The 16,731-nt window shown below is 48.0% G+C and overlaps 1 protein-coding gene across 1 annotated transcript in view; it reads left to right on the top strand.

Moving 5' to 3' along the window:
• rev3l (REV3 like, DNA directed polymerase zeta catalytic subunit) overlaps window positions 1-16,731 on the top strand; it is a 59,943-nt gene that overhangs the window by 29,259 nt on the left and 13,953 nt on the right. The window contains exons 4-13 of the mRNA XM_084149602.1: window positions 2,289-2,452; window positions 4,251-4,386; window positions 4,686-4,777; window positions 5,868-5,972; window positions 8,903-8,987; window positions 11,035-11,180; window positions 11,681-11,809; window positions 12,064-12,298; window positions 12,565-12,707; window positions 12,817-16,651. Coding sequence (XP_084005728.1) covers window positions 2,289-2,452; window positions 4,251-4,386; window positions 4,686-4,777; window positions 5,868-5,972; window positions 8,903-8,987; window positions 11,035-11,180; window positions 11,681-11,809; window positions 12,064-12,298; window positions 12,565-12,707; window positions 12,817-16,651 — 5,070 coding nt within the window. The remainder of the gene's footprint in view (window positions 1-2,288; window positions 2,453-4,250; window positions 4,387-4,685; window positions 4,778-5,867; window positions 5,973-8,902; window positions 8,988-11,034; window positions 11,181-11,680; window positions 11,810-12,063; window positions 12,299-12,564; window positions 12,708-12,816; window positions 16,652-16,731) is intronic.

The following is a 16,731-nucleotide window of genomic DNA, read 5'->3' as shown; positions in this document are numbered from 1 at the left end:
GAGCAAGAGACTGATACGGAGGAAGGAGAGAGAGAGAGAGACCGAGAGGGAGGGAGGGAGCGAGGGGAGAGAGCGAGACAGACTAACTGGCACACTGTCTGCTCCCAGCCTGACTGACTGTTATGAGCCCCTGTCTTGTTCCAGATCAATCACTCAATCAATCAGCTCTCTCTCTCCGCTCTGACCTTTAAAGGGGAACTGTCAATGTGATCTACATTATTATTATGGATATAGGACTGACAAAGACTGGCTGGAAGTTTGAAGTTTGAAAAGTACCCCCTAGAAAAATGAATGAAAGCATATCAGCTATGGAATGAATGCCTCTCCGACTCGATCTCAGTTTCTTTTTGGAACACATAGCTTTTTCTGTACGCAAAGTACATTTCTATGAGTAGCATACAATAATATACACTACCGTTCAAAAGTTTGGGGTCCACTTAGAAATGTCCTTGTTTTCCATGAAAACATACATGAAATTAGTTTGAATAGGAAATATAGCAAAATGCATAGGAAATGTAGTCATTGACAAGGTTAGAAATAATGATTTTTAATGGAAATAATAATTGTGTCCTTCAAACTTTGCTTTCGTCAAAGAATCCCTCATTTGCAGCAATTACGGCCTTGCAGACCTTTGACATTTTAGTTGTCAATTTGTTGAGGTAATCTGAAGAGATTTCACCCCATGATTCCTGAAGCACCTCCCACAAGTTGGATTGGCTTGATGGGCACTTCTTACATACCATACGGTCAAGCTGCTCCCACAACAGCTCAATAGGGTTGAGATCCGGTGACTGTGCTGGCCACTCCATTATAGACAGAATACCAGCTGACTGCTTCGTCCCTAAATAGTTATTGCATAGTTTGGAGCTGTGCTTTGGGTCATTGTCCTGTTGTAGGAGGAAATTGGCTCCAATCAAGCGCCGTCCACAGGGTATGGCATGGCGTTGCAAAATGGAGTGATAGCCTTCCTTTTTCAAGATCCCTTTTACCCTGTACATATCTCCCACTTTACCACCACCAAAGCCCCCCAGACCATCACATTGCCTCCACCATGCTTGACAGATGGCATCAAGCACTCCTCCAGCATCTTTTCATTTGGTCTGCGTCTCACAAATGTTCTTCTTTGTGATCCGAACACCTCAAACTTTGATTCGTCCATAACACTTTTTTCCAATCTTCCTCTGTCCAGTGTCTGTGTTGTTTTGCCCATCTTAATCTTTTCTTTTTATTAGCCAGTCTGAGATATGGCTTTTTCTTTGCAACTCTGCCTAGAAGGTCAGCATCCCGGAGTCGCCTCTTCACTGTTGACGTTGAGACTGGTGTTTTGCGGGTACTATTTATTTAATGAAGCTGCCAGTTGAGGATTTGTGAGGCGCCTGTTTCTCAAACTAGACACTGTATTTGTCCTCTTGCTCAGTTGTGCACCGGGGCCTCCCACTCCTCTTTCTATTCTGGTTAGAGCCTGTTTGCGCTGTTCTGTGAATGGACTAGTACACAGCATTGTACGAGATCTTCAGTTTCTTGGCAATTTCTCAGAACAAGAATAGACTGACGAGTTTCTGAAGAAAGTTATTTGTTTCTGGCCATTTTGAGCCTGTAATCTAACCCACAATTGCTGATGCTCCATATATATATATATTTTGGGATTTTACCTTTATTTAACTAGGCAAGTCAGTTAAGAACAAATTCTTATTTACAATGACGGCCTACACCGGCCAAACCCGGACGACGCTGGGCCAATTGTGCGCCGCCCTATGGGACTCCCAATCACGGCCGGTTGTGATACAGCCTGGAATCGAACCAGGGGGTCTGTAGTGACGCCTCAAGCACTGAGATGCAGTGCCTTAGACCGCTGCGCCACTCGGGAGCCAGATACTCAACTAGTCTCAAGAAGGCCAGTTTTATTGCTTCTTTAATCAGCACAACCGTTTTCATCTGTGCTAACATAATTGCAAAAGGGTTTTCTAATGATCAATTAGCCTTTTAAAATTATAAACATGGATTAGCAAACACAACGTGCCATTGGAACACAGGACTGATGGTTGTTGATAATGGGCCTCTGTACGCCTATGTAGATCTTCCATAAAAAATCAGCCGTTTCCAGCTACACTAGTGATTTACAACGTTAACAATGTCTACACTGTATTTCGGATCAATTTTATGTTATTTAATGGACAAAAAAATTGCTTTTCTTTTGAAAACAAGGACATTTCTAAGTGACCCCAAACTTTTGAACGGTAGTGTATATCTTATCTAATGTGAAACACTGTGTGTGTGTGTGGTTCCAGGGTGTGTGAGCTGTTACAAGGAGGTGCTGTGATGAACAAAAGCTACCAACCCCACGAGGCCCACATCCCCTACCTACTGCAGCTGTTCATCGACTACAACCTGTACGGCATGAACCTCATCAACCTGGGAGCTTTCAAGTTCCGCCGGAGCCAGCAGTGCAAAGGTAAGCGACGGGCAGTAACGGAGTAGGATGCTAGGAACCTTGTCACAAACCTGTGACCTGGCTGGACTTAATCATGTGGTGGTGTTGTGGGACACACCTTTTGTCTCCCCCTTTGTCTTTGTCAAACCGTTATGGGTACTGTTAATGTGGTTGAGGGGTGTGCAATATGCCCAGTCTTATCAGGCTAGAGCTATGACTGGGCATACTGGCTCTGTGGGGAGGCTGTATGAGAGGGAGAGCTGCCATGCTTTGTTATGCTGTATTAGTAGTGTTTTTTTACATTGGCCTTGAGATGCTTTGGCAGCCTCGCTCTCTCTCTCTCTCACTCACACACACACACCTTATCCTCCTAATGTATCCTGGTCAGTGTGTCCTTTTGTAAAGAGTGGCTAGCAGATAGCAGATTTACAAAGACCTGGCAGTATAGAAAAGGCTTTCCATAAAAAAGGTGGACTTCTACAAAGATGACACCTCACCAACACACAGAAGAGCTTACAGCAGAAGGGAAGAAAAGAGTGTGAGAAAAGACTGGAAGCAATGGGGTCCGTGGCAGACTAGAGGAATAACTTGGTTCTCCTAGAAGCCCGTAGCATTCTGGAACACTGCAAGCCTGTTGAACATACCTAACAAAAAGTAATGGTAGACAGAAGATCCAGGATAGAACGCTAGACCCTGTCCAGGAGCCTGAAGCACATTCCTGGTACTGCTGCTCTGCACCTCTTTTTCACTGAGTTGGATAAACACCCTGCCATCAATCTAGAGGAATGAACAGTAAGCGCTTGGATGTGGATCGGTTTACTTCTGACCTGTTGAACTCGTCTGTTCATTGAACTTGCACTGTACACAGCTGTTTAGTATTAATATTACCCCCCACATCACCTCTGCTCACCTCCAGTGAGAATGATCATGTTGAGACTGTAGGGTTGAGGGCCGTGGCGGTCAGATGGACATAGATTCCCTTTTCCTCCCTTCATCCCAGGACATGAACCTGTGAATCACTAGGCCCCTCACAGTAGGAGGGAGAGAGTGGTAGAAAAGGGGAGGTTTCACAGTGGGAGTGGAGGAGCAGGAATGTTTCCCTCAGATCTGATAGTTGAACTTGGCCGTGGCTTCACACTCCTCTACACCCTTTCTCTCCTGCCTGGTGGCTGGGAATAAAGCGGCAGATAGGCCTTTTTCTGTTTGATCTTGACTAAGGCTTACTAAGCGCTAATCCTGGGCCGTGTTGAGCCGAGATGGGACAGGTATCTCCGCTCTGCAGTGCTCTTCATGCCTGAGCGAGTCTCCTGGGCCAGGGGAGGCAGAACCCAGCATGACACTACCACGCATGGAAGGGTTAATGAATAGGCCAGGAAATCCCCCCTGCTTCAGATTAACAGGTTCTTAACAATGTTCACGCAACAATCTCCCCAGACAAAGAGAGGGCCACCTCTGGATTTGACACAATCAATGGAAAATGGGTTGCAAAGAACAAAAAAAGTACAAAGGGACTAAAACTCTGATAATAATGTACACCTGTTTAGGTTCTTCTTTGTATAACACCTAATTGAAAGTGAGTTTGTAATCTGGGATCAAGTGAAGAGGATGACAAAAGAACTGGGATTTGAAAAACCTGTTTAGAAAGTTGTGTAGATCCAAATAAATTGGAAATACTGAGCTGGCATGCTTTTCTTTTGCATTTTGCTTTATGTTGAAGACACAATGTCTGTGGTCTGTTTTAGCGCAAAAAAAATCATCAGATTGGCTTCCAACACATGACTTACATGTTTTTGTCTGTGTGTGTGTGTCTATTAAACAGAGGGGTTTCCCCCAGATCGCCAGGGCTTCAGCAGCAGGCCCAGCACCAGCCCCTTAAAGAGCCCCTGTACCTCCAAACTGAGTGACAGTACCCTGGGAGGCACGTTTGTCCGCTGGGAGGAGGATGCCATACCCTGGTGAGCCACACCTGCACAGACAGGCTCCAATTACATGTTGTGGGCCAATACGGTGTTGGGTTTTTAGGTCTTGTTTGTACATGCCTGTTTTTCTGACCACTTTTGATCAGAGCCCTATGTGAATTAGTAAACTCCTGGTGAATAGGGTGTCATTTGAGACTTGCCAACTGTGTGTAATGTGTATCCATGTTGTGTGCTTACCTCTTGCTCTCCGTCTCTCTCTCAATCTGTATTTTCTCCTTCTCCATTTCTCTCCATTCCCCACCCCCCCCCTATCTCTCTTGCTCTCTCTGATGCAGTTCTCTGGTTCTGGATGTGGAGAAACAGAGCACGTGTGAGCTGGAAGCGGATGCTGTGGCTGTAGACATCCTCAACCGTCTGGAGATAGAGAGTAAGACAACGAGAAACTCAAACAACATCTTTTAGTCATAGATAAAACCGCGAGTCAGACAGTCCGGCAGACACATAAGGAGAGACTAAGGGAAGAGGATGGCTACTGACTCAACTGCTCTGACTACGCAACACAGTTGAGCAATGAAGGCCTTTCTACAGCAAACATGCGTCTCAAATGTCACCCTATTCCCTATAGTGCACTACTTTTGACCAGAGTCCTATAAAAGGAATAGGGTTCCATTTGGGACCCCTGCCTATGTAACACAGATGAGCGACGGAGGCCTTCTCCAGATCAAACAGTGTCTGTCTCTCACCCCACTGCCAGGTTCCTGCTCTCCAGCACATCAGAGCATTAGATCCGTGACCACCCGGCCCAAAACAAACACTGTCCACTCACCCTGTCTCTCTGTAGTGTTGTCTGCCTCAGACCTTCTGTTAGGGGGAGGAAAGAGGGAGGGAGGGAGAGAGAGAAGTGGAAACAGAGGGGGGGAGAGAGAGAAGGGTAAACAGAGGGAGGAGGGAAAGGGAAACGGGGGGTGCAGGATGGAAGAGCAGATTGAACTGGGAACATAAAGCAAAAAGAGAACATTGTGTTAAAAACATGCAGAGTCTCTGTGAATATGCATCTGCCATTAGAATGTGTTCCCAGACCTCAAAATATCTCAATTCAGTATGAACTATTTCCACAGCCTTTCTGCTATTCGTGATAAATGTTAGGAACAGAATGACACAGCAGAAACAAAGTGCTTGGATGTGTTTTAGATTAGCTGTGCTCAGAGTACGGCGTGTGGGACACACACACACACACACACACACACACTTATCTGGCAGAAAGGGGGGGCACACCAGGGCAGTCCACATATGTGCCTTCAGCAAGTAGATTTTCCATCTGCCCCAAAAACAGAAATACAAACTCTCTGTTGAAAAGTAAACGGTTTGAGGAATGATTCTGATTTTGAGCTCTTGTACAGTTTTGAGTGGTTTGAAACAAAGGCCCTCATTCAACTGACTTGATGGGATAGAGTGGGAAATGCAGAGGCCCTCATTCAACCAACTGATCTATGCTGACACTGTGTGTGTGTGTTTAGATCAGATTGGCAGGAACCCTGGCTTGCAGGCCATCTGGGAGGATGAGAAGCAGAGACGACGAGAGAAGAACCAGTCATCTCAGATGGAGACGCCACAGTCACAGGGTGAGTGAACCAGTCATCTCAGATGGAGACCCCACAGTCACAGGGTGAGTGAACCAGTCATCTCAGATGGAGACCCCACAGTCACAGGGTGAGTGAACCAGTCATCTCAGATGGAGACGCCACAGTCACAGGGTGAGTGAACCAGTCATCTCAGATGGAGACGCCACAGTCACAGGGTGAGTGAACCAGTCATCTCAGATGGAGACGTCACAGGGTGAGTGAACCAGTCATCTCAGATGGAGACGCCACAGTCACAGGGTGAGTGAACCAGTCATCTCAGATGGAGACCCCACAGTCACAGGGTGAGTGAACCAGTCATCTCAGAGACCCCACAGTCACAGGGTGAGTGACTGACCGCTAAATACATCCTCACAGCCCATTCCTCCATTAGTCAACACCACAGTCAAACATCTAGCAGGTCTACCTACATGCATATTGACTGAATATAAAGGGAACTGCCAAAATAATGGAAACACAAACATAGTGTCCACGAGCCAGAACAGCTTCAATGCACATTGGCATAGATTTTAAAGTGTCTGGAACTCTATTGGAGGGATACGACACCATTCTTCCACGAGAAATTCCATAATTTGCCGTTTTGTTGACGGTGGTGGGAAAAACGCTTTCTCAGGCAACTCCAGAATCTCCCATAAGTGTTCAATTGGGTTGAGCTCTGGTGACTGAGACCGCCATGGCATATAATTTACATTGTTTTCATGCTCATCTATCCATTCAGTGACCACTTGTGCCCAGTGGATGGGGGCCTTGTCATCCTGGAAGAGACCCCTCACATTAGGATAGAAATGCTTCACCATAGGTTGAAGGTGATCACTGAAAATGGCTGTTTATTTATTGGCATTTGCCTTGCCATCTAAGGGGTTGAGTGGACCTAAACCAGGGTTTTCCAACAGGTAGATCATGAGCTACCAGTAGCTCGCAGCCCGTCTATGAGTAGCTAGCCAGTCATTTTGAAAGTACATGCATTTTTCCAACACAAACTGTCCCGAGCCGACTAGGTGAAAAATCTATCGATGTGCCCTTGAGCAAGGCACTTAACCCTAATTGCTCCTGTAAGTCGCTCTGGATAAGAGCGTCTGCTAAATGACTAAAATGTAAAATGTAATAAACATAAAGCTCACAGCTAATATTGAATCAAAGCCACATTGACATTTTCCCACCCATGGTTAGCCACTATTGTCTTAAAAAGCCAAACGTAACACAATATCTGCCAACTAATTTCCAGCAATATTGCCCCGGTCTGTCTGTTTGGAGTGTGCGTTTGTCTCACTCCTTATGTAGCCAGTTAGCGTTGCTATTGATAACGTCTTTTGGGTAGAGTAGATAGAAATACTTTCCCCCAAAACCTTCTCAATTAAATGTTAACTGCAAAGTAGGCTTATGATATATAAATTAAAATATATACAGGTTAAAAGTTATGACTAAATGTTCCACCCTTAAATATAGTTGTGAAATGTTCTTGTTTTAAGTATGATTAGTACTTTCTTAGTAGTGACTAATTATTACACTCTGAAACTGTGTGAGATGTGTTAGAATCTACTACCTGGTAATGTGTGAGTGTAGGACCAGTAAAGATTATTACATTGTGTTACTATTTAGGCCAGACACCAAAGGACAAGGAGAACTGTCTACAGGCAACTGAGAAACCAAGATAACTGAGGAATTTAGGGAGGAGAGAAACTGTTAGGCTTGGAAGTGTGTGTGTGTGTGTGTGTGTGTGTGTGTGTGTGTGTGTGTGTGTGTGTGTGTGTGTACTGATGGTCAGGAGAGCAGTTTTAAAGTGGAAAACTACAGCCCGCCTACAGAGAGGAGGGATTTTCGTATGACGTGTGCGTATAAAAATATTGTACGACCATTTTGTGGCAGAATTCTCAATGAATAAACATCTCTGACTATGCAGACCGGGACTCTGACCGTTTCTTCATTTTGGGAGACGCACAGAGACGCTGAAATAGTTTGTTAAATAATTCACATAACAGCTTACCTGACATAACTATAAATCATGATTATTTGTTTAATTTGGGTGGCCGTTGTTTTGCTAACTCTGCCATGACATGCTCTGCAGCAGTAGGCCTAACAGCAGAAACATCGCTAGACAGACACATTCCTCTCTTGCTAGATGCAATTCAAGGGGAATTACACTTTTTCCAGACCTAATATTTTTTATTTTGGTGTGATTTAAGCATTGACATGGACTCAGAACATCAATTTGTGTTGTTACTCTATGGATAGTTGTAATATTGAGTAGAAAACATAAAAAAATGTAACAGAGAGAACCAAATATAATTTTATGGGGCCTGTCATGCCAAATACTGTTTATTAACCATTTATTTTACCAGATATATTGACAGAAAACACATCTCTTATATACCAAAGACCCGGGGAAGAGTTGCAGAACAAAGAGTAGCTTGGGTTATGTTTAATTTTTTCAAAGTAGCTCTCTTGCTCGAAAAAGTTGGAGACTCCTGACCTAAACCATGCCAGGAAAATGCACCCCACACCACAACAGAACCACCAGAACCCTAATTTACTCAAGTGTTTCTATCATTGTTGCAGTTACCTGTAGGTCTATGCCAGTGGAGGCTGCTGAGGTGAGGACGGCTCATAATAATGGCTGGAATGGAAAGGCATCAAACACATGGAAACCACGTTTGATGTATTCGATACCATTCCACCTATTCCACTCCAGCCATTAGCATGAGCCCATCCTCCCCAATTAAGGTGCCACCAACCTCCAGTGGTCTATGCCCCATATTATGTGCCATCTGCTTGTTGGAACATGCTCAAGGTGAGCTGAGGTAATTAATAATCTAGGATTGTCTCTGTCACGAATCTTACTGCCGTCCCATGTGCATCACACATACATCAAAGTGTAAGAATTGAACCTCTGCCTGCGTTTGATGCTCCTCCAGATCGTGGGTTTGTCGCCTCGACGGAGAGCGAGAGAATCTTCATGAAGAGATTCAAGGAGATCCTGAAGGAAAATGAGTTTGATGTGTAAGTACCAACTTTCACCTTCAAGCGTGCTGTCTTTAAGCGGGGGAATGGCTCACCATGGAGTTTCCCACAGTCTTTAGGGTAACTTGACTGTTAGTCATCGTTGGACAAACAGTTGCTCCACATTGCGTAAGTGGATGGCTGTGCTTTGTTTGGTTTTGGAAGTTTAGAGAGGGTGCGGCAGGGGTGGTCTTTGAGAGTAAACATCTGCTGCTTTCAAGACAAGATGTCTACCGCCGGAGAACACATAAGTTGCGTTTCGAGAGAATCTACATCTGGTCTGTCTTTCATTCTTTATGTTAAAACGGCTACTTATCTTCCCCATACCCTTTTGGTTAGTATATTACTGTCTTTGTCTATATGAGATGGTGACTGCATGCCTCTTCCTGGTTCATCTCAAAACCGTCAGTGGCTGGGCCAGAGAGGAGGATGGAGGGAGGGAGGGGGTTAGTCAAGGGTTGATGGGGCCATTGCTGTCTAATATCCCAGGGCTCTCCCTGCTCCCCCTCCTTGCTGAGCAGAAAGAATTTCCTGTTATAAATAAAAGTACAGTTGGCCCGGTGTGTGCTGTTACATCAGGCCCAGATGGCTCCTACTCACAAAGCTAAGTTGATACCAATGGGAAGAAAGCAGGGGAGGAGAGTGAAACGGCTCTATCAAAGGCAAGGCCAGGCCAGTATGGGAGCAGTTTGGGCCCTGGCACAGGAACCCGTTTCCTCTCACGTGATGGAGCTGTGGCTTGGCAGCACTGTGCCACACACACACCCACACCCAGATGACAACTCTCACTGGCTGGCGTGCTCTCTCTCTCTGTCTCTGTGTGTCTCTCTCTCTCTCTCGCTCTCGCTCTGTCTCTCTCGCTCTGTCTGTCTCTGTGTCTGTCTCTGTGTCTCTCTGTGTCTCTGTCTGTCTCTGTCTGTCTGTGTCTCTGTCTGTCTGTCTCTCTCTCTCTCTGTCTGTCTGTGTCTCTGTCTGTCTGTCTCTGTGTCTCTTTCTGTCTCTCTCTGTGTCTCTGTCTGTCTGTCTCTGTCTGTCTGGCTCGCTCGCTCGCTCGCTCTCTGTCTGTGTCTGTCTTTCTCTCTGTCTGTCTCTCTGTCTCTCTCTCTTGTACGTCTAAAGGTTTCCACTACTCTCTTATGTACTTTTTAAAAAGCTATTATTTAGTTGCTTTCTTGCTCACCTCTCTCTCTCTCTCTCTGATTGTTACCAGGCAGGCAGGCAGGCAGGCAGGCAGGCAGGCAGGCTGTACTATACTGTAGTAAGTACAGCAGAGCAGAGATGGCGGAGGAGAGGAGGCGGAGTTGGGAGCTGAAATGTTTTAATCGCTGCAGGAATCTCCTGGCACCTGCTGGGCTCCCCCCTTTAGCCACCAAAGTCATTAGCAACGAGACTAATTAACACAGATTGAGACAGTCGTGCGCACACAGGCCAGTCTCTGGAGCCACTCTGCTCTCCTTCATCCGCCCACAATATGAAATAAGACATACAGAATAGAATATTAAATTATTGTTGGGGGGGGGAAGGAACTAGTACCTGCATTGCTTGTTCCACCTTGCATATTTTTCAATATTTTGTTGAGTTGATAAGTAGTGAGTTGCTAAGCAATGCAGGGGTGCAGCACGGGACAAAGCGGATGGCAGAACCTGATAGGCAGAGGCATCTGGAGGAGAGCCCAAAGTACTGCTGGCCATCTGCCAGCTTTCCATTCATACCTCCTACACACACAACACACACCACACACACACTCTCTCTCTCTCTGTGTGTCTCTGTCTCTCTTTCTCTCTATCACACACACACTCTTGTCTCTCTCTTTTCTGTCTCTCGCACTCGTTCTCCTTCTCTCTCACTCACACACACACACACACACACACACACACACACACACACTGCAGCCATATCTCCTGATTAAGACAATAAGGAATGCTAATAAAACATGACTGCTGCAGCGTGTGGTCCCAGGGACCCCATCTATGACTCAAGTAATAACCTTAGCAATGACATGCCCACTACAGTCTCCCTTTGAACTGTCTTATCCCTCTTTAAATAGGACTCAGTCTGGGTCTGTGGATGACACGGCAGAGGAGCAGGATCAATCCCCAGCTGAACTGTCTCTACACCCTGATGTCCTGACACCAGAGCTGCTGCAGTGTTCACCAGCCAACCTGGTAGAGGTGCATAGAGACTCCCAGACAGGTGAGAGCAAAGCGTCTCCGTCTGCCCACTGGCCCTCTGCCAGTCTAGACAGTAAGGGGGATGTGACATCAATATTCATCCCAGTTCTCCCAACCGACTGGCCCTCTGCTAGTCTGTCTGAATGCCAGAGAAGGTGGATCGACATTCGTCCTAATTATATCCTATCACTCCGACTGTGACTGAATTTCAAGTGTTGATCTACATTAGCCTAATCTTCTCGCTCAGTCTGCCAAGTCTCCCGTTGGACCAATGGAAATGCTAGGGAAGCAAGGCGACTGGCACACACAGAGACAGAATGGAGTACGTCTGGGCCTCATGCTGAACCACTCACTGTTCTGTGTCCCAAATGGCACCCTATTCCCTATACAGTGTACTACTTTTGACCAGGGCCCCATAGGGCTCTAGTCAAAAGTAGTGCCCTATGTAGGGAATAGGCTGCTATTTGGGACACGTGCACTCTGTTTCTCAGTAATGATAACCTCCTCTCTCCCTCCACTCAGACACTAAAAGAAGCCGTGGTAAAGACCAGGAGGAGGCCATTGTGGATGAGGAGGCCATTCTGAGTCTGTTGGAGAGCAGTCAGACCTTCCTCCCCCTCTCCCATAAATCCAACCACTCACCCATACTAGGTAGGCAAACATACTGCAATGGTGTTTATTTGGAGTTTATCCTACTGATCTTATGGCATTTTTAAAAATCTGCTTTTAATCAACATGTTGTTTATATAGCATCGCCAATGCCAGGTATTTTTTTCCTGACCACATGACCTGACCAGGATAAACTCTGGGCCCTAGTTATAACTCCAGGCCATAAGCAGAGCATCCAAGTCTGGAGTTGAGTGACCTCAGAGGGGTTTCTGTGTGTGTGTGTGTGTGTGTTGCAGACAGCAGCCAGGACCATGCCATGGTGGACCTGCTGGCAGGCCTGGAGGATGATGGGTATCGGGCGGCCCCTATGAGGCAGAACTCCCAGCATTCCCTGCCCGGGGGAGGGAGTGCTCACTACAACAGTGACGATGAGGAGGAGGGGCCAGAGCTAGAGAGGGAGGAGGCAGAACTCAGTCTGATGATGTCACAGAGATGGGACAGCGACCTTGCAGAACAGTCTTCTAGACGGAGGTGACTAATTTCTTATTTTCTTTCTTTACCTTGTACTTCTTTGCCTTGCTCAATATTAACTTATTAATTATGAGTTTCATATTAACTCAATAAAAACACCTAATTACATAATTATTCTTGTTTCTTGTGTTGTCACTGAATTCACATAATGGTAAACAGTAAACACTTTTTGCAGTCAGATGAAGGTCACCTGCAGTGAGCCGTGACTGAATAGTTTAAGCGATGCCTCATTGTTAAATCAATGTCTCTGTTATCTCCCTCCGTAGACCTGGTGTGACGGATGCAGAAGAGAGCTTCAGTGACGAGCCCCAGGACTCCTCAGATGAGGAGATGGAATGGAGCGGGAACAACTCTCTCTTTGCCAACCTGTCCATTCCTCAGCTGGATGGTGCTGCGGATGAGAACAGTGGTGAGTTATAAGAACATAATATAGATGATAAACTACAGATAAGACATATCTCATTGACTCCTGCCTTACATTCCTGTCACGGTATTGAGATGTTTTATTTCCTCTGTAGATTCATCGGTAACGGACAAAGGCTCCAGGACCCACTCGTCCCTCACCGTCACCGATAAGATCCTGGGGAAGAGGAACCCCTTTCCTGGGGAGACAGTCCACCTGGAGCCCCCGTCTTCAGCTAAGATCCTCCTAGACTGCAAACACCCGGAGCACCGGCAGGCCCTCTCACAGGACACTGAGGACGCAGCTGATAAGCACTTCCTCTCCCTCAGCCAAGACAGTCATGAGTGCTCCACAGGGTTCAAGGTGAATAAAGAGATACCTTACATCCAGCCGGTCAAACACCCCATCCCCTGCAACATCGCCAACCAGGTCGAGGTCTCTCAGATCTGTGTGGACAAAATGGACGTCGTTCGGCCTCTGTACACCTACGAGAAGAAAAAGACGATGGCTCTGGATGAGTCGGATCTGGACGTCTTTCCGTTCGGCAACGGGAAAATCACCCAGAGCAGGAAGAAGTACAGCAGCATCAAGAATGTGGAGAAGAATCGCCTGTCCATCCTGCAGAACCACAGGAGCTTCTCCCTGTGTTACTCTGAGCTGAGGAACTGCCCCAGCAAGACTGATCTGGAGCTGGGTCAGAAAGACTGTAAAAGCCCCATACCAAGGAACAGTATAACCCCAGCCCCCTGCCCCATAGAAGAGAACGAGCTCCTGGCCTCGCAGGAGCGTGAGATGGGCCAGGGCAGCGAGGAGGGGGACATGGGCGAGCTGAAGATCCGGTACGAGGACTATCAGGAGAACAAGACTGAGAGGACCATAGTAGCCCAGCAGGAGGCGCACTACAAGTTCTTCCCCAGTGTCATTCTCTCCAACTGCCTTACCAGGCCCGCCAAGAAGGTTGTGGGCAACAAGCTGACCGACGGCTGCGCTAAGCTAGAGCAGGCAGAGCCACGCAAGTCCAGGCTAAAGCTGGGCAAGAGGAGGTCTGCTGCAGCAGCCCAGAAAGCTAAGGCGAACGCTGTGGAAAGCCTAGCCTCTGACAGCCAAGTGGGCATGGCCTTAACGTCCATCATGCCTGCCTGTCCTAAGAGCACGGACACTGACGAGAAGCCAGTAACAGTGGCAAAATCAGTCGTAGAGGAAACTGGACCCACAGAACCACTCCCAGAATCGCCTGACCCTTCCCCTGCCCTGGCCCCTACCCCTCTACCAGCCCCTGTCGTGTCCCCTACACTGGCCCCAGTCCCTGCCATTCCCACTAAGGCATCTGAGGAGTGCAGGTTGGCCCCACTGCCTGAGCTCCCTGTTAAAGTGACCTGCACCAAAGCATCAGGTCTGCCTGGCAGCAAGTACACCCTGAGGGCCAAGCGCAAGATGAGCTACGACAGCAGCGAGGACGGGGAACACTCGGGCGCCTCTCGCGTGAAACACCCTCTGGCCCTCCGAGACAACTATGTCCGCTTCAAAGACAACTATATCCTCAGCACGCAGGAACTCAAGTATCAGAAACGACGGAAGATGTCCAGAAAGGAGCCAAGGGAGCCACCCATCATCATCAAGTACATCATCATCAACCGGTTTAAGGGCCAGAAGAACATGTTGGTGAAGATGGCCAAGGTGAGTGCTGAGGAGCAGCGGGTGGTGCTCACACCAGACAAACTGGAGACGTATACTAAAATGGCCCCCCTCAAGACCTTCTGGCCTAAGGTTCCAGAGTCTTGTGCAGTCAAGTTTCCTCTCAGTGAGCCCAAGCCTAATAAGAAACAGCCCAAACGAAAAGTTAAGGTCAACACCACCACCACTAAGAAAACGGTCAGCAGCCCTCCCAAACCTCGAGTCAGAGTCAGGCAGGGGGGTGAGAGGTCTAGAAGGACTAGAGGCCTTAGAAAAGCCATGACTCTGCCCTCTCTGCCATGCCCGCAGCCATGTTACTGTGAACTGGCCGATGACCACACCACGGAGTACTCTGATGTGATGGTGGAGTTGGGTTATCTATCTGAGAGATCCCCCAGCCCCACTGATTCAACCCCACCCCGATGTTGGTCCCCCAGTGACCCCCTTATGGAAGCCATGTCCTCTGATGGGTTGATGAACCCATTAAATGATCCCTGTCTCAGTTCTGTGTGTCAGGAAACCCCCCCAGCGTCCTTAGGCCGAGGTGTGCGGAACCGAAGCCGGGCTGCTAAACCTAGCAGCCCAAGAAGACGGACTAAGTCTGCTAATAAGCTTTCGGAGGAAGTCAAAAAGGAGAGCGCATCGAGAAGGAAAAGTACTAATGGGACTCCAAGGAGGAGAAAGAAAGATCTAGAAACAGTTGATGGGACTAGTGTGGGTAGTGACTCTACTAACACCACCACAAGAACACGGAGGCCTCGTAGGAAGAAGCAGGCTGAAGAGCCTGAACAGCCCCCTGTAAGAAGCAGAGACTGTGACAGTTCCCAGCTCCTTTTCCCAGAGGATGAGCTGCCTCCTACTGAATCCTCCTCAAAGGCCATACCACCCTTTCAGCAGCCAGCTAACAAAACCAACCAGATCATTGATGGCTCCCAGGGGGTCGCTGGCTCTAAATCCCTGTCCCAGTTCTCCCAGTTCATTGAACCAAAGTCTGAAGACTATGAGACGTCCATCATGGAGGTGAACCAAAGCTTTGCTCTCGAACTCTTCCAAACGCAGCCAGGCCAACTGCAGGGTTGTGCTGTGAAGGCAGAGACTGCAGTTGATGAGTGCACACCCCCTCAGGTGAAATCCCCCATGGTGGGGAAAAGTAAGGGCGCCCCCAAAGCAGGGTCCCCCCACTCAGGCCTTAGGAACGGGGAGACCCTACCTGAGGATACCTCTGGCCTGGCTGTTCTGAAGAAGCTCCTGCAGAAGAGGCAGCAGAGAGGCAGTCAGTGCCTCCCAACCCTGACAGTAGGCACAGATATCTCCTCCTCCACTACAACACAGCCCCCTGGCCCCACACCAGACCCTGCTGCAGCCAAGCCATCAAGAGCCAGGAGAACTCCATCAGCCACCCCACGGAAACCCCGGGCCCCAAGAACTACAACTCCCAAGGAGAGGAAGCCCAGAAGCAGGAAGGGTAAGGCAAACTCTCAGCCAGAGTTACCTGTGAAGCAGGAGCCACCTATGTCAGACGACAGCCCAGTGTTCCTGTCAGACCCAGGCCTGGACAGCTGCTACTCTATAGAGGACAGCCTCTCCCCAGAGCTCCCACACAACTACAACTTCGACATCAACGCTATCGGCATTGGCAGCCAGGCAGAGTTCTCCAGCCTGTACATGGGCAGCCAGTTTGTTCTGACTGACAAGAACCTGCCTCAGAAGTTCCTGAGTGACATCACCCAGGAGGCCGTCCCTGCACTGCAACGAAGCTTGTCTGGACCTCTGAGTCCTGACCTCTTTGACAAGCCAGAAAACGGCGAATCTGTCTCCAACCATCTATCTTCTCTGGATTCTGAGAGGTTACTGAGGAGCAGAGAGTGGGGAACGTCTCTAGGCAAACTCCACGGCCTCAGCCACTTCCAGGGCTTTCACTGTGAGAGGAAAGAACTGTTGTTCTCTGCCTTCGACCCCGTCTTACCGCTGCCTTTGAGCTCCGCGTCTTTCGCAGACAACGAAGGATCACCGACTGGAGACCTACTGGAGGGGAACGATGCTCTGGCGTCGACCACAGCCAGTAGTTCTCCACGCTCAGTAAGCTCTATATCCCAGGTGAAGACCAGCAGCCAGGTCCTCAGGGGGACAGGTGGGGGAGCCCACATCCTCAAGCCCCTCATGTCCCCTCCCAACCGGGACGAGATCCTCACCACCCTCCTAGACCTGGAGATGTCTGAGGCCACCTTTCAGGAACCCTTCTGCAGTAATCCCTCAGATGCCCCAGGGAAACCCAGGTAAGACCTCTAAACTCGCGGGATTATTTGATTTGATTTACTTTAAAAGCACTTTATGACAACTACTGATGTGAAAAGGG

The sequence above is a fragment of the Coregonus lavaretus genome, assembly GCF_964263955.1.
Source record: "Coregonus lavaretus genome assembly, chromosome: 31".
In the NCBI taxonomy this organism is placed as follows: domain Eukaryota; kingdom Metazoa; phylum Chordata; class Actinopteri; order Salmoniformes; family Salmonidae; genus Coregonus; species Coregonus lavaretus.
Note: the sequence above shows the minus strand (reverse complement) of the source record. Positions and strands in the feature narration are given on the sequence as shown.